Here is a 25,225-nt window from a genome sequence, read left to right on the forward strand (position 1 = left end):
TTCTCTTCCTGGGGTTACTATTTAGTTACAAAATTTCAGTTAAAATGTATCTTTTAGAAGTCTTGTTGAAGTTTTACTGTAGATTCTTTTTAATTCCAGGCAGTCTCCTCCCTCTTTCAGATCCTGCCCTTATTCTTTTTCTCTCCCTTCCTGCTTATGAAAAAGAAAAGTTTTAATGTCCAGAAATCTTTATTATCCCTTTGGCATTTTGTTTATTGATGTCAAAGCGGATTTTTCCGATTTCTTATTTAAGTCTCTTAGTTGTCAGTATAGGGAAGGAGAGAGAAGGGGAAAAAAGCCAAGCCTTTTCCTTTTCACTTTCCTTCACTGCTTCCGACTCTTCTTTGGGAGCGATGTTATTTTTTGTAAGTTTAAATTCCAGGGTACCTTGGTTGTTGCTTTTACAATTTAACCCAGTCAGCCAAAACTTTCACTTCTTATCTTCCTCCTGCACATTCTTTTCTGGTCGAGTTCTTCTTTGTGGTGGCCATTTCTGACCACCGCTGCAACCACCTTCGGGAAAGGGAGTAATGGCCAGCTGAGGAGGAGAGATGCGGCTCTCCTCGACCCTGCTGGCGGTCTCCCCCCTCTTCACCACCTCTACGGAGTGGCTTAGCCCTGAAACCAGCTGGCTCGGGGCGCTCCAGCGGCGAGCCCAGACAGAAACTGCTCATGATCGCGGATTTCTGTCTGTCACCGAAGCCCTTCAAACTGGAAGTCCCCCTGCTTATGACCATTTTTCACACTTCTGACCATTGCAGCATCCTCATGGTCATGTGATTCACATTCAGATGCTTGACAACTGACTCATATTTATGACAGTTGCAGTGTTCAGGAGTCATTTTGCGGCCTTCTGACAAAGTCAATGGAGAATTCAGATTCATTTAACAACTATGTTACTAATTTAACAACTGCAGTGGTTCACTTAACAAATGTGGCAAGAAAAATTGTAAAATGGGACAAACTCACTTAACAAATTTTTCAATTAACAACATACATTTTGGGCTCAGTTATACTCATGTGGACTACCTGTAATATCAAAGGAAGTTAAATTATGAATATAACATACTTTGACTTTAGTGGATTTAATCGTGACAGTATACTTTCAACCTTGCATGGTTTTCCTTTTTGTTCTACTTTTGCTCCCAAAACTTTTTTAAAAATCACCTACTTCCTGCACTTGCTAGGGAACTCAGCCCTAAGCAGCATTTTAACTACAAAAGCATTTTACTTTAATAACATTCAGTTTTTAAAAAGATAGTCATCTGTTTTGCTTCATTTCTGGGTGCTACTGTTTAGAATAGAAGAAAAAAAGCATGTGGTTAGCCAAGAACTCTGTAATCCCTCCTCCCCTTTTCTTTAGGAAACAGCTGGAATGAAGAGCTTAGGGGAGGAGTCACCTTCAGGGTGGAGAGAGAAGAAAGATAGGAGGAATTTACCTGTCTAGGTAAGTCAGTGGGAGGTCAAGAACAGAACAGAGGAGGTAGTATAGCCTGTTTGATGTGTTGGTGCAGAGCAGAGTACGTGGAATTGTTTTCATTTCCTAGCGAAGGTGAGTTAAACTCTAACTAAACTATGTTTGCTTAAAAGGATACGGTGTGTTATTGTATTTATTTGTTCTTTCTTGGCTTTATTCTCACATACCTTTGAGTTGCTACTCAGTGATGGTGGAAAGGCTAATTTCTCCTTATGAAAGTAAGTCGTATCCAGGACAAACTTTTCTTTACAAAAAAATTGCTGATAGGATCAAGTTCTTACTGCATCAAGCAGATTCCAGTTTCTAGAACTACATTTTTGGAATAACAAAGAATTTCTTATGTTTACTATGCAAAATTACAAAACAATGAGAATCTGCTTCTATATTAAGAACAGGTATTAGTTTAAAACCATTGAAAGATGGAACTGAGTAGAAATGTTTTTGCTATAAGATAGCTATTTCTTCTATCAGCAATAGAAAACAAAGGCTACTTTACCTCAACTGTAATTATAATATATTTGACTGAATTTATTTTAACATGGATGGAAATTTACAATTTATTAGTTGAATGTAGTGAAACAAAAGGAACTGTAAATGATTTTAATTAGGTATTAAGATAGTTGGAACGTGCAGATATGCAGCTGTAATTGGTGGTTATTAGAGATTTCTCTTTTGTGCATATAGGGTCAAATGACTTGTCCATACATGTTGGAATTCTGTCTTTTTCTTTTTCCACAAACATGACATTGAAATGCAATTAAGTAGATGCATTCAAGAGTCTGTCTTTAGCACTCATTCTGTTTCACAGATAGGCAGAGGTTTATTCAGTAAGTATTGTAGTGAGAAGAAAATGGTACAAGTAGGCAGAGTTACACAGAATTTACCATTTATCTGAGTATTTTGTAAATTATATTTTTAACTATTCAGCATCTTTAAAAATATATATGTATTTTGTGCCTCAAAATATCAAGAGACCATGCCCCTGAAATTCAGTGCAAAAGGTGTTCTGAGGGACTGCATGGGACTTTATGTGAACTTAAGTCCCCTCCTATGTAAGTCCCATCTTACACTATAACGTGTAGGATGATTTTGGTATTTGTCTTGTCGTATGAGAAATTCTAGCAAAATGAGATATTTTGAGCAATCAGATGTTGTGTCATAAGAAACTACATATAAACCACAACAATGTAATTGAGAGGTGCTGACTTCAGAATACTGACTCAAGTTATTGTGAAGTATAGCAGAAAAATAGCTGATGGTATAATAGGCCTCTGTAATTTGCAATGGAATAAGCTGAATATAGTCTTTGTAATTTGGATCGCCAACTTTTAATTTTTTTTAACATACAACAAAATAAGAGTGATATCAAGCTGGTATTGGCTATGTTCATTTGAGTAGGTCACAAATAACCCAGGTCTATGAATGATGTGCTTAGCGAATTATTAGAAAACATTATTGGAAGAATAAAGCTTAATAAGCTTCCAACATCTTTCCCCCCCGCCACAATAATAACTCTGTGAAGTGGGTTGGTTTGGGAGAGTGTGGCTGGTCTAAACTCACTCAGCTGGTTTTTGTGGCTAAAATGGGACTTGAACTCACAGTCTTCTGTTTTCTAGCATGGTGCCTTAATTACTAGACCAGACTGGCTCTCATATTTTGCTAGGAACCATAGAAATATAGATTTAAATGTTCATCAGGGAATTTTCAAGGAAAGATACAATTTAAGTATTCAAGTTAAACTGAATGGCAAATAAAGAAGTGATATATAACACTAATGTTACATTCTGGATACTGATCCATCGTTAATAAAGCAATTGTTTTATTGCTTAATTGTTTTTAAATCTTCAGTAAAACAGTTTGGTATAAAACAAGATGATGCAAATGATAGAAGTTTGAATGTGTATCTACACAACAATTAAATTTTATTTAAAAGACAGCCTTTCAACAGTTTCATGTTGAAATAAAATGCATTGGAGGAGGAAAAGATAGAGTTCCATGACTGGTAGCAGTTTCTTAGCGTCATCTAATATGTCTTCTATGGCTCTGCTTTACAATTTGCTGATTTAAAAAATGTCCCAGGTATGAAGGTCACATGAGAATGACTGATAACATTTCCCTGGTGCAGTTAGCTCACATATGTATTGTTGGTATCTTAAGCGTGGGCGCACCTTGTTTCATTTCCTCAAATATGTACCCAGAAAAAAAGTATAGCTGTGCCCTGTGTTCACAGTTTGATACCATGAGACCTAGTATTCAAGGATGTTAGTTAATATTTAATATAGCTTTTAGAACTATTCTAACTACTTTTGTTAATTCTTAGAGTTTTGTGTTGTTCAAATTTCTTTACAAGCGAAACTGATTTTTGCCACCCACAGTAAGTCTTGCACAAGTTAGAAAAAATTGGAACCACACCTTTCAGCTTGCTACCCTTACTTTTGAGTTTCGCTGTTTTTAAAAGAGAGATCTTGAATCCAGAATTTTTCTCAAGCATACCTTGTTCAGACACTGGAATCTGACCTCTCAGTAAAACTTTGTCTTGAAAAAGATGTTTAGAGTTGTTGGCTTTTGAAGCAAATCAAATTTTGTGGGGAAACAAAACAATTTATTACACAAAGCAGTTTGAATCCCACAGCAATATACATGGCAATAAAAATGCAGGCTTGGGTGTTTCAAAAATATTACTTAGATGCAAATATTTTAATTCTGACAATTGAATGAAATAAACCCCACTGCAGAAACAATAAATGACGTAAGCCAATTTAAGATTCTGAGTTCAAGTACATATCATAACTGTTTCAGGGGCAATTATACTCAGTTGCTTCTTTTGCTTCTCCTTTTTCTGCTGTATGTTATTAAAACCTTTTTTCAAAACTAAAGAAAACAAAAGCTCTGGTAAAAGAAGGTTAGAGTTCACTCCATACTGTTGTATTCATTCATGATCTGAATTGGTATTGCACTACTAGGGTGCTCTATCTGTGTTTTACTTGTGGCTATATATGCATTAAAAGGACACGATAGATGTTTTTTACAATATATAAATGAGGGGTGCAATGGCTCGGCAATTAAAGATGCTGAGCTTGTCAGCTGAAAAGTTGACAATCCAGGTTTGAGACCTGAGTGCTACATAATGGGGTGAGCTGCCCCAGCTCCTGCTTACCTAACAGTTTGAAAGCATGCAAATACAAGTAGATAAAAAAGTACCACTTCGGTGGTACAGTAACAGTATTCCATGCACCACGGTGTATAGTCACTCTGGCCACATAACCAGTGATATGTCTTCAGACAATGCTGGCTTCCTTGGCTAGGAAATGGAGATGAATACCACCCCCTAAAGTAGGACATGCCTGGACAGAGGAAATCTTACCTTTACCTTTACTTTTATAATATATGAATGATAAAGAAACTCTATTTTTCCAATAGTTCTAGGAACCAGCTGGCATAAATTTAATGGAGTACAAAGAACGTATTCTGTATCCAGAACTCCATCTGTATGGTATACTGTATATAAATAAGTTCTGAACTTTTGCACAGAAACTGAATACCTGATGAATAGAATAAAGGAAAGGAGGCTAAGCAAGGACTATGCTAAGAAGTGCTGCTAGCACTTTGCTAGCCTTGTTATCTTAGTGTAATTTGAATCTTAGTAGTCATCACCTCCATTCTCATTAAAGAACATACATACTGGGAAAGCGTTTAGACCAACTCTGTAGCTTGTCAAAAATAAGTGTTCCACATAGAAATATGATGGGTGGCTTGGACCTTTCAGTCTTCAATGCTTCTGAACCTGACTCTTGTAATGCTTCTGAGAATTTGAGGAAAGTTTTTGGAGAAGGGAAAAAATACTTGTGGAGCCCTATGATGCATTTCAAGAGCTTCACTCTTATGTATTTAGAGCTTAAAGTGTGAGACGATTGCTTTACATATCATATTAATTGTAATTATATCTGATTGGTAAGAATCTCTTGATTTTTAGATAGGGTATTATTTTGGAAAAATGCCTAATGCAAAGGTTTGTAAATCTACCATGTCATCTCTGCTTCCTTCCTTTCAGTTAATGACATTATTATGCATCACTGATGATCAAGATAAAAAATATTTGTTTGAGAGTCATCATTCTGTATTACATTAAGGCAAATGTAAGGTGTTCATAAATCATCCATAAATAAATGCAAACACTGACATTTGCACCTAAATATTATAGAGGTCCGTATGATTTATGTTTCTGAATCACCAAAGTAAGATGTGAGTTCAAAGATAGCACTGGCCTATAATAATTGATGGATATTAGAAGTTTTCAGTTTTTTGAAGTTTAAAATTTTGAAATGCTAGAAATGGTTTTAATTGGGTTTTCAAGGAACAGAACGCGACAACTTGCCTGGCTGACTTACCCTAGCTTGCCCCAGCTTGCCCTGGCCAACTTCCTCCAGCCAACTTGCCATGAGACAACTCGCCACAAGACAATTCAACACTGGATAACTTAACATGAGATAACTGTACTGTTATACGCCACTGTTTCTTTGACATTATTTTAATTTTTGTCATTCATATTTTATTTTGTCCCAGTACAGTTATCTTGTATTGAGTCATCCCACACTGAATGGTCCTACAGTGAGTTGGCCAGGGCAAATTGGCCAGAGCAAGTCAACTGTGAAGAGTCAGCTGTGGCAAATCGACTGCAACAGGTCAGCTGTGGAGAGTCGGCCAGGGTGACTTGTCCTAGACCCACAAGGAAAATGCTGTGGGAAGTGATGTTGAATTAATATAGCATGTTTATTAATGATCATTCCCAGAAGCAGAAATACTAAAATAGGTACTTGAAACATGGACTGTTGGGTGTATACATGAACAATTCTGATTGTTTATATGTTTGTGTCATTAGAAGCTCTATCTTCTATCACTATTACATTTCTTGTTTCGTTGTCAATTCAGAAAAAGAAAATAAGCTTAAATAGCTGTCTTTTTGTCATTATAACCTCTTTGGTGAGCCTCTTTCTCTTTTAAATAGAAATTTTATTATTATGATTTAAAAGATTAAAACTAATACAAACTAAAAAAAAATAAAAGAATAAAAATAAAATGTGTAGGGAAAAATAGAAATTAAAGAAAAAAAATAAGAATACAGTAAAGAGAAAGAAAAGAAATACTGTATAATAAAGAAATGATTTCTCTTTACATCTTTTTCAAAAGTCTTTTAACTTATATTTAATTTTTTTATAAGGACTGTACTACTATAAAACTTATCACTCCAAAGGTTCCAAATAGCTCCTTTTTTTAGCTATAAGTTAATTATATTCAAAAATGATTAAAAAATGAAGCTGATGCTAATTTTATGTCCATAAAGCCTACTTTACAGCAGTGAGCTTGGTGGAAACCATCCCCTCTCCAGCTACTCAATTCATAAAGTAATTTCAAAGACCACAGTTCCAGAAGTCTACTCACAAGAAATAATCATCTGGATTGCAAATGGGCAACCTCTTGATCACTCCTTCTGGAGAGATTGTGCTAGCCAGAATTCATGTTTGGCTGCTGGTTTCCACCCCAGTGCCTTTTCTGCTCCTTCAGAAACATCTGGTTCATCATAAATCCTCAGCAGAAGTCTGCTGGTTTCTTCCCCTTGATGCAGTTCGAACTAGAGTTGTACCATATGTAATTTTCATAACAAATTATACCACACCCTAATATGATGGAAAGAAGTCTTCTTTTGAAAAACAGATCCTCAAATTGTACTGACAGATGTAATCCCTGATTGAAATAAAAAGGTTATTAGTAATTTCTTTACTAATAAAAAATGGAAGCTGAATGTGTTTCTTTGTCTATGTTTTTGTACAGAGTGATAGATCCCATCTTGTTTTATTCTTATTATGTTTTATTGTTTATTATATTCGGAGCCACCCAGAGTTGATGTGAGAGAGTGAGCCATGCATGTTGGCTGGTGCCTAAGTTGAATTTAAAAATAAAAAAACTACACCCACATATTTTTAAGATGTATAATGCAAGCACTCTGTACCTTTCTAAAAAAAAAATCTGGAATAATACATAATACTATAATTCTTTAGATTTCAGGGTGCTTTCTGAAAAAAACATACTGGTAGTTAAACTCATTTTTTGATTTTCAATTTTACTCAAAGCAAAGAGATTTGAATTTCTGAATTAAAATTAGGGTGAAGTTGGGTGAGTTCCAAATCAATCTGAATGAATATCATGATTGATTCACTCTTCTTTAAATCTCATTTTAGAGCCTTTTCCTACATTAGAAATCCCAAAGTATTGGAAAATTGTTTTACCCAACTTCTCTATAATAAGTATTGAATACTGTAACACAAGACAAGTAATTTGATTGAAAGTTGCCTGTCTATGACAAGAGGAATTGGGATTAAGGTTGATCAAGATGTTGTGTTAAACTTAGGCAGCCACTTGTAAAACAGGACTGGCAGCTATTTAGCACTTTTGAATAGCTGCCAAGGCCTTAATATGGTGTTCTATTGGATATTTACCTATGCTCTCTTTTTTAGATTTTTTTCCCCATGCTTGAGCTAGATGATTCCATTCTGGAACCTTATGGGAAATTTAGAATGGCAGCTGGATTCAGCCATTCATTCTAAGAGTTTTGCTGTTTTATTATATGAAAATTAAATATTAGAATCATAGCCTCCAAAATCCTGTAATCTAAAAACTTTCCTCTTTGCTGTGTAAGACAATTCACTGGAGTGATGATGTGATTGAGATGCTTTTTGTACATTGAATGGACATACTGTCTAGCAAAGGTGGCCTCACTGAATTAGATGTACCCCTACTGCTTCTTCTTCTTAGCATATTCCCACAGAGTCTACTTTTTGGATCATATACGCCACCTTGCGCAGTCAACTGCATCTCCGGGGTGGAGACCCATGGCTTGCATGTCTTTGTTGATGGTGCTTTGTCATCTCTATTTTGGACACCCCTGAGGTCACCAGCCATTGACTACTAGTTGGTAGGCTGTCTTGGGAATGATGGAAGGTGCTGCTCTCTGGACATGTTTATACCAGCGGAGCTGGCCTTCTCTCATCTTCTCTGTAATTGGTGCTACACCCAAATGCTGTCAAATGGTATCATTTGTGATGTGGTCAAGAAGGGAGATGCCCAATATCCAATGGAGCATTCATATTTCCATGGCATGGAGATAGCTTTTGGTCCCTATTGTTACTGCCCAGCATTCAGTGCCATACAGTACAATTAGGTGGGTCTAAGGAATGCCATGTGTAGTGGTTGTCTCTTCTCATGATATTTCTCTATGAGCTGGCAGCCTGCAAAGATGGTATCAGTTATTCTCCAGCCTTTGACAAACCGCATAGTTGATGGTGGGTTGGGCAATAATGTGAATGCATTGATCAAGGATTGTCTTAAAGATCTTCATAATGTGAGACAGAAGGCAGCTGGCTGAGCTTTGTTCTTGAAAATTGGAGCTGTTACCCTTGTTGACCAATCAGTTGGTACATGGACAGTGTTTGTTACAGCATTGAAGAACTCGGTCAGCCAAGGTCAGCTTGCCCTCGGAAGTTGTGGGACCACCATCATTTGAGACTTTCAAGAAGAGATTGGACTCCCATCTGTCAGAAATGGTGGCTAACTTTTTTGGTCTCCTGTGCCAAAAATTACCAGCACCCAAAAAGCAATGCTTGTGTGGGGGCCCATGCCCCCTGCGCATGTGCACGCACCCACATGTGCCGCACATCTCTGTGCATGTGTGTGCGATCCCCCATGTGTGACATGCATCTCTGCACATGTGCATGAGTCCCCTGTTCGTCTTTGCACATGCGCGCAAGACCCACCCATGTGCCCTGAGCATCTCTGCGCATGTGCACATACCTCACCTCCTGCGCATGCATGCCAGATACCTGGCAATCAGCTGGCGAGTGGGCAGCACATGCACATGTGCAGTGAGGCTCTTCTGGGCAATCTCTCATGTGCTGGCAGAAGTGGCTCTGCGTGCCAGTTCCTGCATGTGTGCCATAGGTTCGCCATCACAGGTGTAGGGTCTTCTGCTTGGGCAGTGGGTTGGACTAGATGACCTACAATGCCCGTCCAACTCTGATTATCTGTTATCTGTTATCAGTATCCCTGTGTTTCACACTTCTTTTCGTTTCCAGAAGTCCATGGGAAGATTGTCAGGTCCAGGGGCCTTCAGGTTCTCCATTTTGTCCACAGCATTGTTGACTTCCTCAGTTATGAGTGGATTGGATCATGTGTTGGTGTGCTTTCTGGAATTGGTGGATGTGGGAATTCAATGTTGGAGGACTCATTGAAATGATCTTGCCATCATTGCAGGATTTCCTGTTTATCTTGGAGTTGTTTGTTATCCTTGTGCTTAATGCACATGTGATAGTTGATGTCTTGGGCAGCCTTTTTCTGTGCTTTAACCAATCAGTAGATGTCTTTCGTCCATTTCCTTATCTCCAAGTGGTCATGTAGGTCTTGGTAGTGTTCTGCCCTGGCTTCAGCAAGTGCTATCTTGGCTGCTGTTTTGGTGGTTACATAGTTCTGTCGATTCTCTTTGGACTTATCTGCCTGCCATTTCTTGAAAGTTTGCTTCTTTTCTTTAACTTTCTCCTGCACTTGTTCAGTCCAGAGCCATACTTTTTGGTCAATATAATGGTGATCTAATGTTGTAATGTGGAGGATTTATCTGGCAGTGGTGATGACAGAGTCACAGAGTGCTGATTAGGTGATGTTGCTTGTAGCTGCACTGATAGGTGGGAATACAATTTTTCTGGTCACTGCTTCTTTGTGGTCCTGCAGCTTCCACCATTTGATCCTCTCTGGGCCTGTGATGCTGTTCATTCTCTTATGGCCTTTTTTTCTGTAACAAGTAATTTGTGTTGTGGAGCAAGAACATCAGAGGGGATAACCTTGGTGTTGCATCCCATGGGAAGGTCACATCTTCTCAAAAGAATAAAATTGATCTGACTGCTATTTCCATCACTGGTGAAGGTAACGAGATGGTATGGATGTTTCTTGAAAAATGTGTTGCAGATCATTTGCTTCTGCAAAGTTCAGGATTTGAAATCCATCTTCATTGCAGTTTCTATAACCTTTGTTCCTGTGGCATTGGTAGCCATCCTGATTGCTTCTCACATGACTATTCAAATCACTGCAAAGGAGCAGCAGGTCTTCTTCAGGACACAGATTTTAGTTTGCAGTTCATTCCACAACTGATCCTTGGTGTCCTCATCAAGTTCTGTTTGTGGGGCATAAGCAAAAAACACCTGGAGTCAGCAGGTGGGTGTATCGATGGTGGCAGACATAAGGCGGTGGGAGTTTCTCTGGATCTCAGGCACATGGCTGTGAAGATCTTTACTCACAACAACAGCAACACCATAGTTGTTGGAAGTGCCATAGTAAACCAGTTTGTAACCTTTCCAATGCCTCTAGATTTCTGTCCCTTCTATCTGGTCTCCTGAACGCATGCTATGTCAATATGGTGGTGTTTCAGGATTTTGCTAACTTGTGGCTGCATCCAGACAGTGTTCCTATGTTGAGAGTGGCAATGTACAGAGATTTTGGCTTTTTTTGAGCTAGCTTCTTTAACCAGTCCCACTCCTGGACTGGTAACCCTTGTCCATTTTTCACATTGGTTGGGAGTCACTTGTGGGGGATGCCCTAGTGGCTTCGATCCATTTGTAACAACAAAATTTCTGACCAACTTGTCGCCTGGGCCTGGCATCAGGGTTCATGATCTGTTTAGCACCACCCAAAAGTGGGTGGGCTGTATCCAGTGGCACCATGAGGAGGTGGACCATCACTGCCAATGTAGCCAGTACTACTAAGGTTAAATATGTATAAGAGGAATAGTTTTCTCATCTCTTGTGGAAAGAATTTACACAATGTGACACAAGCATGAGGTGGAGCTAAAAACATGACTTACTGGAATAAACCTTATGACCACATCATCACAAGGTAATATGGCCTAATGTATTTAACAATGGGTAGGGAGTGGTAGGAAAGCTCTCAGACAGATTTATTTTTTACAGTGTTAATAATTGCTTAAGCAAACACAACAAAATTATATTAACATTAAAATGTATCTTAGATTAAGATTCAAATCTTTTCATTTTGGGTTATTTTTACATAGTCAACATTTTCAGTAAGGCAGTCAGAATGCCCAAAAATTGGATTTCTGTGCTTTTTATTTTAAAATGGTAGAAAAGGAGGATTGGGAGAAAATGAATTGCAAAAAATTAGATAATTCACTGAAGACATGAAAGGTACTACTAGTACTTGAGATGACACCCTTATGACTTGAGACCTGCAAATGGACAATGCCAATATGTTGCAGAAATGCATATTCCTATCAGTGGTGGGATTCGATTATTTTACTACCAGTTTTGTGGGCATGGCTTGGTGGGCATGGCGTGACTTGGTGAGCATGGCTTGGTGGGCGTGGCAGGGGAAGGATACTGTAAAATCTCCATTCCCACCCCACTCTAGGGGAGGGAGGCAGAGAATAGACGGGGGCAGGGGCAGTCAGAGCTGGCATTTGCTGGTTCTTCAAACTACTCAAAATTTCTGCTACCAGTTCTCCAGAACTGGTCAGAACCTACTGAAAACCACCTCTGATTCCTATTCTATAACTTACTAAACCCCTAGTCTAGCACTGCATTCTCAATGGACCTGCCTAGAATTAAAGTCTGTAAGTAGCTCAGGTACAATATTATAGAAAACTTTGGAAGAGATGAAAGTATATGTTTTTTTGATAGGTTCCTGCTTTTAAAGGAAGTGACAACACATTCCTTTGGGAACAAAATCTATTAATTTCTTTATGTTCTGTTGCATAATTGTCAGTCCAGACTAATCCACCAAAATAAAGGAAAGTATACTGTTATGACACAGTGATTAGGAACTGCGATGGAGGATTAAATTCTTATTATTGTTGCTCACACACTCAGCCAGATATTTAGACTGGTATTGGTATTTTTATCCACCTATTGAATCATTCCTAAGGACCTGAAATAGGCAGATATTGATAGTTGATAGTATTAAAGATATTATTGAAAGGTGTAAGCTGTTCCAATTATCTTTTGCAATTGATTGATGGTGGTTTTTTTCTCAATGCTGATGGTGCTCAAATGGTGCTCCAGATCTTTTGTGATTGCACCTAAGATGCCTATTTCTATAGATATTATTTTTGCTTTCTTCTGCTACAGTTGTTCTATTTCTGTTTGTAGGTCTTTATATTTTATTATTTCCCCCCAGTTTTTTCTATTCTACTGTCCCCAGATACCACGTTCACTATGCAGACTTTTGTTTAAATCTTATTGACAATTGTTAAATCTGGTGTGTTATCTGGCAGGTGTCTGTCAGTTTGAATTCTAAAGTTCTTGAGCACTTTGATTTCTTTATATTCCATTATTTTCTCCATTTAATGGTCCTATTAGTTTTTGCTTGCAGGCAAATGATTTTTTTTTTTGCAGTTCTTCTAATTTACTATTGTTGCTAATTTGCTGTGTCACTGTTTGCAGTCAATCTGTGTGATTTTGTTGCAGCAGGGCTTCACTGTTTTTTTTTTTTTTTTTTTTTTTTTTTTGCAGAGGTAGCACTTGCTGTCTATTGCAGTTTTCTCAATTCTGGTTTTGTATGCATTTGTTCTTAAGGCTTGGCCTTGTGCAATCAGAATTAGCCCCTGAGCCTCTTTTTTCAACTTTCCTATTCCTAGGTGTTGCCAAGTCTTGTTATTATCTGCTTAACCTGATATTTTTTAATGTATATGCCCCATAATACTTCATTATTATTAATAGTAATAGTATTATGGTTTATCACACAGTCAGCCCAATGTTTAGATTGGATTTGGCATTTTTATCCACCTAGTGAGTTCTTCCCAAAGACCTGAAATAGGAAGATTGTTGTGGTTTGATGAGAATTATTATTCTCTGTTCACAACAAGATGAAGTCACCATTGCCAGTTCTTTATGTGATGTTGGCCTTTATACCAGAGGTGGTATTCAGCAGGTTCTGACCAGTTCTAGAGAACCTATAGCAGAAATTTTGAGTAGTTCAGAGAACCGGCAAATACCACCTCTGACTGGAGATTTTACAGTATCCTTCCCCTGCCATGCCCACCAAGCCAAACCCACAGAACCGGTAGTAAAAAAAAAATTGAATCCCACCACTGCTTCATACTCATCAAGTTCTTTCCAAGAACCTAGGATGTTGTAACGTATCAGTGTCACATATGGGCATTAATACCTATCCTGACTTTTTGTTTGTAAATCAAAGTGGCAAACATACCTAATACTCCTGTCTCTTATTTTCCTTACCACAACAAGCCAATGAGGTGTTGAATTTCCATTCAAGAACAAAATTTATCAAGTGACCTGAGACAAATTACAAGCTTGCAACCAGATTTAATAATAGAATTACTGAGGACACTACATATATACTGGCTAAACCTAGAATTTTTGGATTTGGCCACATTCTAGTCTTGCAGGCATAGTTTAGAACTTCCTGTTTGTAATCTAGACTTCAATTCATTGAAGAATGAAATATACTTCTTATCTCCCCTTCCCAATACATGTTATTCACAGTAGAAAGATGGAGCTATCTAAATAACCCTAATTTAAAATGTTTCTGTATTAAAAGTGGTTGCGTTGAGTATATAGCTGTCTCTTTAAGGCATTCTCCTTTCTCTACGGAATGTCAGGTATGTGGTAGGTAAACACACACCCTGGCCTCTGCCCTAAGCAAATAGGCTCATTACCTATGACTGCTTACAACTTTGAATTATTTAATGCTAATCTTCATTTTGTTTCAGCATTGTTAGTCAATAGGTATTATAACTATTAATTAATAAAGCAAGACAACATTTAGGGAGACCACTCTCATGTTCCTTGCCTGTGATTTTATGTGGGAATAAATTTGCTTTGTCTTCACAAAGCAAAATAAAATGTGCTTCTCTAATGCATTTTTCCATGTATGACCTTGGAGAAATTAAGATTTCCACTTACTGATTAAGCAGGTAGCGCACCTGATTGACCTGGACTCAGAGGCTAAGCAGAGTCAAATTAGTCGGGAGACCACCAACATACACCAGAGCTGCGGACTGAACTGGGAACTCATGAAATATCTTGGAAGAATTATTACCATGTTTTTTCCAAGAAAACTGCTTCAGCATGCTCATGAAGTTCCATGGGTTGAGCTCTCTTTGGAAACTTTATAGCAATTAAACTGGGTCAGAGTCTACAGCAGTATTCATTAACCTGGTACCCTTTGGATATAATCCTCAGCCAGCTTGGCTAACTGTTCATAAAAGGATAAAGAACTGGTCGTGCCTTTGGGAAATTTTGGCAAATGGCTTACAATGCGGGGGTCCTTGGTGCTCTCTGAGTTTGCTTGTTTTCTTGCAGACGTTTCATTATCCTAACTAGGTAGTATCATCAGTGCTAGTAAGGAGTGCTGTTTGCTATCAGTTTATATTCTGGTGTCTTGCCTTTCTGTTGTGAGTGGTGGTGGTCTTAGGGATTCTTTGGTTGGGCTGCTTACTGATGGCTCTGATGAATTTTTTGATTGGGGTATTGCCTACTTGATTGTTGGTCTGAAGTTGACCTTGGAGTTAATATATGTTGACCTGACTGCCGATTACTGGTGGAGAGGTGCTGGAGTCTTTTTCTCTTTTTGGGTTGGTTATCTCACTTTTTTTTTTCAAGGAAGTATTACATGTAATAGGACAATTGTAGAAAATAATGCTTAGATTATTTTGCAAATACCTTCAATATTTGAGAACTGAGTTATGAAGCAGGGGGATAACTTCTGCCTTTTAAGATTGATTGTTAATAGTAAAGAAACCAAAAAGGAAGAAATACACTGCAGACCTGTACTTGGTAGTAATGAAGCCTTGGAAAGATATTCAGAAGTTGTGAAAGATCAGAAGTGCAAGCCATCATTTTCCTTTGATACTTTATGGAAGTAAAAGTTGAACTTTGAAAAGCAGAATAGAAAGAACATTAATGCTTTTGAACTTTGTTGTTGGATGACTCCCTAACAATTTCATGGATAGTTAATCAAATGATTCATAGTACAAATCAATTCAAAGTTTTCACTTGAGGCAAAAATGAAAAGGCAGCTCAAACTGTCATTATTTTGAATACATAATGTAAAGGCCTAACTCTTTTAAAAAATCCATAATGTTGGGAAAAATATAGGGAAACTGAAGAAGATGACTAGCAAAAGGATGGGTGGATTTGATTACAGTGGTGATTATAAAACATGAACAACCACTTAGAGACAGATCAATCTAGACAAGGTGTATTTGTGTGATTGCTAAGAGTGGACAGTAATTTTATGATGCATAATTACCTTCAACACACCATGTAAATCAGGTTTGTAAGAGTACCGGTAAGTACTTTCAGATTAAGGAAGTGCTCATTAATTATATAATCTTAATGAAATGAAGTTACCCATAATTCCAGAGAATTTCAGTGGTGTTAATTTGGACACTTTTGTATGCATAGTCATGAGTTACTGCTACAAAAAACAACAGTCCTTTCATAAATGTATTTAGTGAGCATATTTTTTTTTTAAAAAAAAGCTTGTACAAAAAATGAAAATGTAAAAAAATAAAACATTTAATATTTCTCAATTTTGTCCTAAATATGTTTTGACATTGCAGAATATTTATGGTTTTGTTTTCTTTTTATCGTAGAGCTCTTGAATTATACGGATTGCTCTCTTATCTAACTTGATATGCCTAAAAAAGATTTATGGGTAGGAATAGCTGAACCAGATCCCACACCAACTGTTGACAGTGCAAGCAGCTGTGACAGTGTTATCAGCAACAACTCCAGTTCTTTGGAAATGGTAATTATTTATTTGTGTATTGATTTATTTTGAAAGTTGTGTGGTATCTATTGCTTTAATGGCATTGGATAATTTGTAAAGTATAGTAAACATATCCCTTATCTGTATTATGAAATAATACTTTTTATATATAGGTTAATAACATTAATGTTTGTAAACTGCAGAGTCCCTCAAAGAGAGAAGGGTGACAAACAAATCTAATAATAAATAAATAAAAAATGATGCTTTAAGTGGACATTTCTTGGATATTTTAAACATGGACTAAGAATTGGAATAATCAAAAATGCCCATCAATTGATTCATGTTCTTTAAAATGTTCAAATGGTATCTACTAAAAGGTGATTTGTGAAAAAAGTGTATTTAGGGTGTATTAAAGTCAAAAAATATATTTGAAAGAATGGATATCAGATTTTCTGTTTTTGAGATATAAAGAAATTGAGTGTTTATTGACCCATATGATAGTCATGAGATCATCAAGTATCTTTTTGGAATATATATATATATATATATATATATATATATATATATATATATATATATATATATATATATATATATTTGTTTTCTAAAGTTTTCACGGATACTTACATGTATGGCCTTCAGCTTTGTTCGGTATTTTCCCACGTCATAGTAGTGGTGCTTTTAAAGTTGTAGCAACGTTTCAGCAGAATCTCATCTGCCATCATCAGGCTTCTGTATTATGTCCGTCTGTGAGTCAGACTTTTACAGTGGTTTCAGATTGAAATTTGGGGCAGCCTATTGCTGTGCCAGAATGGTTTTTTCTTCATCCTGATTGGTTGGGAGTCTTGGTCTGTGTTTATTGGTCTCGGGGTTTGCTGTGTTCTGCTTGATTGGTGTCTCTAATATCTTCTGTCTGTTTTTTGGCTCTTTTTGTATCTTGATTGGCTGGCAGCATTGTGTTCCTGTATTGGAGGCCTTTAGTGCAGCTTGGCTTCAGGTAAATGGACGGCTATCATTAGTTAGGAAGCTGGGTTTCATCTGGGTGCCTGGTTGGGATGTGTTTGAGCTGGAGGTATCAGGGGGGATCTGTTTGTGCCCAGGTGTTTGCCTGGCTTGTGGTGTGGAGATTTTTTGTTTGTGAGTGCAGGCTTCCAAATGATTGCCAGCCTGGTGGAATCATCTCTTCTATTCATGCTTTCTGGTCTTTTTTCAATCTCTATGGCTTCTCTGATGATTCTGTGGCTAGGGTTTTCTATAGTGGCTAGGGTTTTGGTGCCATTGAAGTTGATGCTATGACCTGTGGCTTCCATGTGTTGGACTAGTGAGGAAGTGTGTTCCAGCTTTTTGACTGCATTTTTGTGTTCATCCAGGCGGATACTTATTCTTCTATTGGTCTGTCCAATGTATGTGGCAGGACATGATGCACAGGGGACTTCATGTAGGCCTTGGTTTTCCAGGTCAATTTTATCTTTGGGGTTTCTAAGGATGGCTGCTATTTTCCTGTCTGTTTTGAAGGCAGTCTTGATGTGATGCCTGTGTAGTATCTTACTGAATTTGTCTGTAGTACCTCTTATGCAGGGCAGGACAGCTGTTCCATAGGTCTGTTCATCTTCTAGGTCTCCATTATGTCTCAGTGTGTTTTTGTGGATCAAGCTGGTGATTTTGCTTTTGTGGAAGCCGTTGGCTGTCAGTACTTTAGTCAGGGTGCATAGTTCAGTCTTTATGTGTGTCTTGTCTGCCAGGCGGTTGGTTTTGGTGATTAGTGTTTTGGCCACGGAGTTTATCTGTGCTGGGTGGTGGTGGGATTGGGCGTTGAGGTAGCGGTTGGTGTGTGTGTTCTTCTGGTATGTGGTGTGTCCTAGTGTGCCATCTGTTTTTTTGTAGATTAGTACATCTAGGAATGGTAGTTGTTTGTTTGTTTCCATTTCCATGGTGAACTTGATTTTGGTGTGTGTGCTGTTTAGGTGTGTTAGGAAATTGTTTAGGTTTTCTTTTCCATGGGGCCAAATCACAAATGTGTCATAGATGTATCTTAACCATAGTTTGGGTTTGTGAGTGGCATTAGCCAGGGCTCTGGATTTGAATTCTTCCATGAACAGGTTTGCAATGACGGGTGACAGTGGTGATCCCATATGGGCTCCTTCAATTTGCTTGCATCTTTGTCCTGTGTATATGAAATATGTGTTGGTTAAGCAGTGTTCTGCTAGTTCCATGAGGTGTTTAGCTGGTTGGTATTTATTTTTGATGATTTCAAGAGTTTCTTTTATTGGGACTTGAGTAAATAGTGAAACCACGTTGAAACTTACAAGCAGATCTTCTTGTTCCACGTGTAGATCTTTGATCATTTCCAAGAAGTGGTATGAGTTTTGTACACGTGAAGTTGCTGTTTCAGCATGGGGCTGTAGCTGTTTTGCTAAGTGTTTAGCTAGGTTTTGTAGTGGTGCTCCTCTGGAGCTGACTATTCCACCAGACTGTCAATTATTTGGAAGCCTGCATTCACAAACAAAAAAAAACTCCACACCACAAGCCAGGCAAACACCTGGGCACAAACAGATCCCCCCTGATACCTCCAGCTCAAACACACCCCGACCAGGCACCCAGATGAAACCTAGCTTCCTAATAAATGATAGCCATCCATTTACTCGGAGCCAAGATGCACTAAAAGCCTCCAATACAGGAACACAATGTTGCCAGCCAATCAAGACAAAAAAAGCCACAAAACAGACAGAAGATATTAGAAACACCAATCAAGCAGAACACAGCAAACTCCAAGAACAATAAACACAGACCAAGACTCCCAACCAATAAGGATGAAGAAAAAACCATTCTGGCACAGCAGTAGGCTAGCCCCAAACTTAAAACTGAAACAACTGTAAAAGTCTGACTCACAGATGAACACAATACAGAAGCCTGATGATGGCAGATGAGATTCTGCCAAAACGTTGCTACAACTTTAAAAGCACAACTATAATGACGTGGGAAAATACCCGAACAAAGCTGAATGCCATACATGTAAGTACCCGTGAAATATATATATATATATATATATATATATATATATATATATATATATATATGTGTGTGTATGTATGTGTATGTGTATGTGTATGTGTATGTATGTGTATGTGTATGTGTATGTGTATGTGTATGTGTGTGTGTATATATATATATATATATATATATATATATATATATATATATATATATGTTTTCTGAGGTTCTATGGTATTTGTATGTGGATCTTTGGTTATGGGTTTCTCCCGTAAGATTCAAAGTATCTGCAGCGTTGGCGAGGTCCCCTCGCCATCTTCAGGCTGGTGCCGGCTTAGTGCCAGTGCAAGCAGTGGTTGCACTGGCATATGCCAGTGCAAGCCACTGCTTGCACTGGCACTGCTAAGCACCAGCCTGAATATACGCGCTGTATATGCGGAGAAAACCCGAATAACCAAGTATATATATATATATATATATATATATATATATATATATATATATATATATATATATATATATATATATATATATATATATATTCATAGGTTTTCACGGGTACAGGTATGTAGGTCTAGGTGTGTTTGGGTCTTTTCCCATGTAAGATTAAGAGTATCTTGGCGATGTTTTGGGAGGTCCCACTCGCCATCCTCAGGCTGGTGCTTTCGGCTTCGTGCCACTGCAAGCAGCAACTTTATATATATATAAAGGAAAACCTTTAAATTCTTAAATGTTAAAAATGTTAATAAGGTAGTGAACTGTATTCCAAAACTTGGGAATCTGAGTAATTAACAAGAATTATGGCTGTACAGATCATGAGGTAGAGTAGTAGCTAAAAGAATTATACTGAGAAATTGGAAAATTAATATTCCAACTGTTGAGGAATGATTGTTAGAAATATGTGTTCTATTGTATCTGTTGGTGCAATTTATAAGCTTTTTATATATGTGGTTTTTATGTTTTATTGTTGACTTAGATCAAATTTCAGTTTCAAGTAAGGAACTGAGCCTATCTGGATCAAACCACAACTGACATTTAATTGTTTTATTTCAATTAATTTATAGTTGTCCGATTGAACTATTGTCAGCAATGATGGGTGCAGAAAACAAAACAAGCAAATGTATGCCCTGTTTTGACAAAAAGTTAGAATTTTATTGACCTTGGTTAGAAAGATTGGTTAATATTTCCCAGGAATTGATTGATAAGTTTGAATGGAAGATAAGAAATGGAGATGAAATTCTAGTTCTTAAGAGCAAGCTTTTATGACTTCTCCTTTACTCAGGAGTTTTTTGTTCTTTGTTTTTGTCTCAAAGAGTAACAGTGGCTTTGATTATCTAACAGTTGAAGAAAAAGAATGCCTTATGTTTCTTGAGGAAACCTTGCATTCTTTAGATGCTGAAGCAGACAATGGACTTTCTCCTGATGATGCAGAAGCTGTTGAACCTTCTAAACTTCCAAGGACATGGCCTACAAGAGATGTCCCCAAAGGTAAGTTTGTGAACTGTTATATAAGTGATTTGTAATGGGGCTATTTCAGCTGAACAGTAATTCTTGACTGAATTTTGAAGAAACAAGACACAGATTTAAATTCCTGTTTGTATAAGCATGCTTTAAGGTGAGTGGTGGGATTCAAATTTTTTTACTACCGGTTATATGGGTGTGGTTTGGTGGGCATGTAAAATCTCCAGTCAGAGATTAGTAGTATTTGCTGGTTCTCCAAACTACTCAAAATTTCCGCTACCAGTTCTCCAGAACTGGTCAGAACCTGCTGAATACCACCTCTACTTAAGGTCACAAAATAGTTGATGTTATTCTGCCATCCAAACTATCGGAAAAAGCTTTAATATAGTACAGATATGTTTTAGGTTTGATAACATTAAAATACAATGCTTTGAGATGAAATTATATGTTGATTTAACATGTAAGAAATTAAGTTTCAGGAAATAGATGTTTTTAGTCAAAATTCACATCATCAAAATAAGGAAAGTAACATTCTTTAGCTTTTCATTAAAAATGTCTAACCTGTTGAGTCTCAGATCTAGTTCTAATTTTTTAAATATAGTCAATATATATGCCTGGAAAATTTTCAATAAGTTTTTTTTATACAGTTGTACTTTGAACTTATCTTTCTTCATAAAAGGTGGTATTCTATGACTGAACAATACAAGCACTTGAAATTGCGATAGAAAACCAGCATTTTTATAGTTTCTCTCAGCTCTTGGAGGAAATGTGCAAACTCTTGGATAATGTATTCATATTCGTGGTTTATTATTTCATCCAAAGTTTATCAAATTAATGTAATAACTGTGCAAAATCTAAATGAATATTTGGTTCTATTCCTTCTTGGCTTATATTTCCCCTATTGATAACTTTCTTTCCTATTGTTTGTTGCTAAAAAAAATAGAATATATTATTGTTTACCTTGTCTTTCCCCTACCTCTATTTTTTATTTTGTAGAACTGGATACTGACTGTCTTGGAAAACATAAACAAATTGATCCAAAAGGCAACACCTCTCTTTCTGGTTCAATACCTGCTGCCATCTTAAGTCCAGGCCACCACAGCCTTCCAAAAGATATCATGGCAAAAAGTACTGTTCAGACTTGCAAGATTTTTGTTGCTGAAGCATCAGAAACTAATGCTGATGAACTAAAAACTCTTCCTCCATTACATCCAACTTTATGGGACTCTTCTAAGCATGGGACTTTGGACGTACTGAAAGAAGTGCCTGAGATAGGTACTCAGGGAAGAATCTCTGAGTTGGAATCAGTAGTAATTCCACCTCCTGAACCATTCCAAGACCAGAGGAAGAGCCATATCGTAATGCAGCATGAATCAATACTTACTGATTCTTGGAAACATGCTGAAAATGGGGCAACATCTCATTATGAAAGTAAGAGGAACCAAGGTGTAACGGAAGAATATGAAGCAAGAGCTGTCCAGCAAGAATTTCCACCAGAGATGATGGAGACAGCAGCTGGAAATAAATACTTTCTGAAATCTGTCTCTCCTAAATGTAACAAGAAAAGTTCTGAGCAAATTGTTAATCATCAAGAAATTGATCATAAACATATACTGGAAGAATCTCAGTTGGATTCTAGTTTCAAGCAAGGCCCTCCTACTGCCCCGAAACCTAGAAAATTGCCCCCAAATATTATTCTCAAAACCAGCAAAAGTAATGTTGCATCACTTAATATAGATCCAACACATAAGATAAAAGTATCATTGCCATTCAGTGGGAGGCCTAGAGCTGCAACTGGTGACTTTTCCATGGATAAAACCTATGCCCTCCAAAAAGAACAAGGGAGGGCAAGGAGGGAGGCTCTTGAGAAACTGGGACTCCCTTTGGATAATGAAAAGGATCCAGATGACCAAGTGATCAAAACTTCTATTTACTCAAAAGCAAGAGAAATGCCCTACACTGGCAGTAGGGAGAATGTAAACATGGATGACATTACTCTTCATAAGAAATCTGTCCAGCAGTCTGACCAAACTGATGTCAAAGAAGTCCAACCAACTGAGATTAGCATCTCAAGGATCAAACAGGCAAATTTCAAATCTAACACACTGGAACGATCTGGTGTAGGTCTGAGTAGTTGCATCACTTCTGAAAGCGAGGGAGAGAACTTTAAGAATAAAAGATCTTTTCTCAGCAAGATCACTCCAAATTTTCTCAGGAATAACCGGATGCGCCCAGCATCTCTTGGCACAGGGAAAGACTTTGTTGATCTGAAGGAAAACAAACAACATAATGTTGAGTGGGACAAAAGTCATGACCGACAATCTTACCCACTTCAGCACCCCTCCAAGCTTCCTAGGCCAGCATGTGTTAGTGTAAAAATCACCCCTAAAGGGGCCACAGAAGAGAACAGAAAGGAAGCTTTAAAGAAGCTTGGCCTATTGAAGGAGTAAACTTAATAGCTGACTCAACGCAAAAATTGTATGTTCAGTTTTGGTTAATATACTTATTTAATATATTCTTCTATATTTTTTCATCCAAATGGAGAAATCGAAGGTTACATTATACCTTTCAAGATTGTGTATAGCATGTGAGCATTGAGGGGTAGATTAACATTGATTTTAAAAAATCATTCAATTAATTCTGCCATTTATTATACAGTACACTTCCCATCAACAAAGAAATTTTCCAATCCACCTGTATAGGATGCCTTTGTGTATATATGTGCAAAGATTTGACTATTGTGATATGTAAATATATGATTGTATGTGATAGATATGTTTAGTCAAAGGGGGAAATCTAAAATGTTAGTGTTAATTGCATGGGGCAAACCATGAACTTTTGAAATATTGTACAGACTTATATCATGACAATAACAGTATGGATAGAAATCTTTAGTCAATATTGAGCTGCAATAGTAGTATGTTGGTTTCTTTTTAAATGACTGGGCCTAATGTAACCTTGCTCACTGAAACCAGCAGTACTTATTTGGCTCGTATATGTAGATCATTCAGTGTCTATTTAATGAATGAATAAAGAATACATTGCATATAAATGTGAAAAATGAAGAAATTGACAATTCATTTGTAAATTGGCTTCACATTCTAAATTAAAAATTAATAACACATAGATGCTAGAAATAAAGTTGATTTAGTTTGCCACACCTATTTTATGTGAATTGATTATCACTGTATTCAAATTTAAAATCACACAGCTATTTAGAATGGAATGTATGAGTGCACGCTTCTAAAAGATTGAGTAATAAACTTTTGTATGGAAAAAGGTTGGGCTTCTAACTAGTAAAGCTATCTTCTTGTAAAAATGAAATACAAATATATCAGGGGTTATAGACTACAAAAATCTCAGTAATATAAAGCTTTGTAGCTTAGTCCTTCCTTTTCCTATGAAAACAGTGGCAGGTATATGAAAAGACTGGGATTAAATATTAGGTATTGTGCAACTGAACTGCAGAACAAAACCTCATTCAAGAACAACAGCAGCACCACAACTCTGAAATCTAAGATTTTGATATAGAGTAGAAGCAAAATCATAAGCCTGTGATATGTGTTCTTCAAATCTTTCTTTTAAAAAAATTGTGATTTTTATGAATTTCCAAACATTTTAAAATGTGTCTTGACAGTGTGTGTTATTTGGGTGGGCGCCCCTTCCACTCGCACAAATGAAGCTTTGTGCGCATGCTCATTCCTTTCAGTTTCAAATAGGCCACGGCCCGATATTGGGCCTTGGCTTGGGGCTTGGGGACCACCGCCTTAGGATATGGCCATAAAGTTTATATTTTTTCCAGTAATTCTCCCTCCTCAGTTATGTATATAGATGGATACATTCCCTTTGAAGGAACAATGACAATGATTATCTGATAATTATATCAATTAAATTAAGACTATTAGATTTATGATATTCTGAAGGAATTTTTAAGCCATTCCAGCAATTTATTTGTACAATACTATATGCTGTTGATCAAGATCCCTACAGCAAATGTAATAATGTAAATTAATAAGAGAGGAAATTGTAAGGTATTTTTCAATAGGTAGGGGACAACATTACTATGGTGAAAACTCAATGGACTAATTTTAAGGAGAGATTTGCATTATTTCCAAAATATAATACATGGAAGATTACATCATTGAAACAATCTCATCATTCATATCATGAAATCTTTATAGAAATGACAAATTATAAATGAATTTGTTCAGTTGCATACAAATTGAGTTGCATTTAAGTCTGGAAGATTTAATTGAATTGGAAAAAATATATAGACTACAAGTAACCTAGAAATTTCTTCTACAACAGATGAAGTCTTTGGTTTATTCAGCCCTATACATGAACTAGTTTGTAAGAACTCTCTGCAATTTCAGATGGAAGTTCCTTCATGATGAAGTTGGGGTTTAAATAAATGGATGCTATGACCAATGCTAGCTATTTCTAACCATAGTATAATTTCACTTTGTAAGTAGGCTTCTACATTTCTGGATTAAAGAATTACAGAAGCTA

The 25,225-nt window shown here is 37.0% G+C and overlaps 1 protein-coding gene across 6 annotated transcripts; it reads left to right on the forward strand.

Annotated features, from left to right (window-relative positions):
* The first annotated feature begins 302 nt into the window (after positions 1-302).
* C3H1orf116 (chromosome 3 C1orf116 homolog) lies at positions 303-25,225 on the forward strand. 6 transcript variants are annotated; one of them, XM_087959605.1, is made up of 5 exons: positions 303-1,552; positions 6,041-6,159; positions 16,149-16,303; positions 20,569-20,743; positions 21,713-25,225. In XM_087959605.1, the coding sequence occupies exons 3-5, from the start codon at positions 16,190-16,192 to the stop codon at positions 23,164-23,166; spliced, it is 1,743 nt and encodes a 580-aa protein (XP_087815731.1). In that variant the 5' UTR covers positions 303-1,552; positions 6,041-6,159; positions 16,149-16,189; the 3' UTR covers positions 23,167-25,225. The 6 variants fall into 6 exon arrangements, with proteins under 6 accessions (XP_087815731.1, XP_087815733.1, XP_026532553.2 ...); XM_087959607.1 differs by having other exon boundaries at positions 6,046-6,159; XM_087959606.1 differs by lacking the exon at positions 303-1,552 and adding an exon at positions 1,641-1,695.

This window comes from Notechis scutatus, chromosome 3 (genome assembly GCF_049901735.1).
Source record: "Notechis scutatus isolate UNSWTSFEM ecotype Mainland chromosome 3, rNotScu1.2, whole genome shotgun sequence".
Taxonomy (NCBI): Eukaryota; Metazoa; Chordata; class Lepidosauria; order Squamata; family Elapidae; genus Notechis; species Notechis scutatus.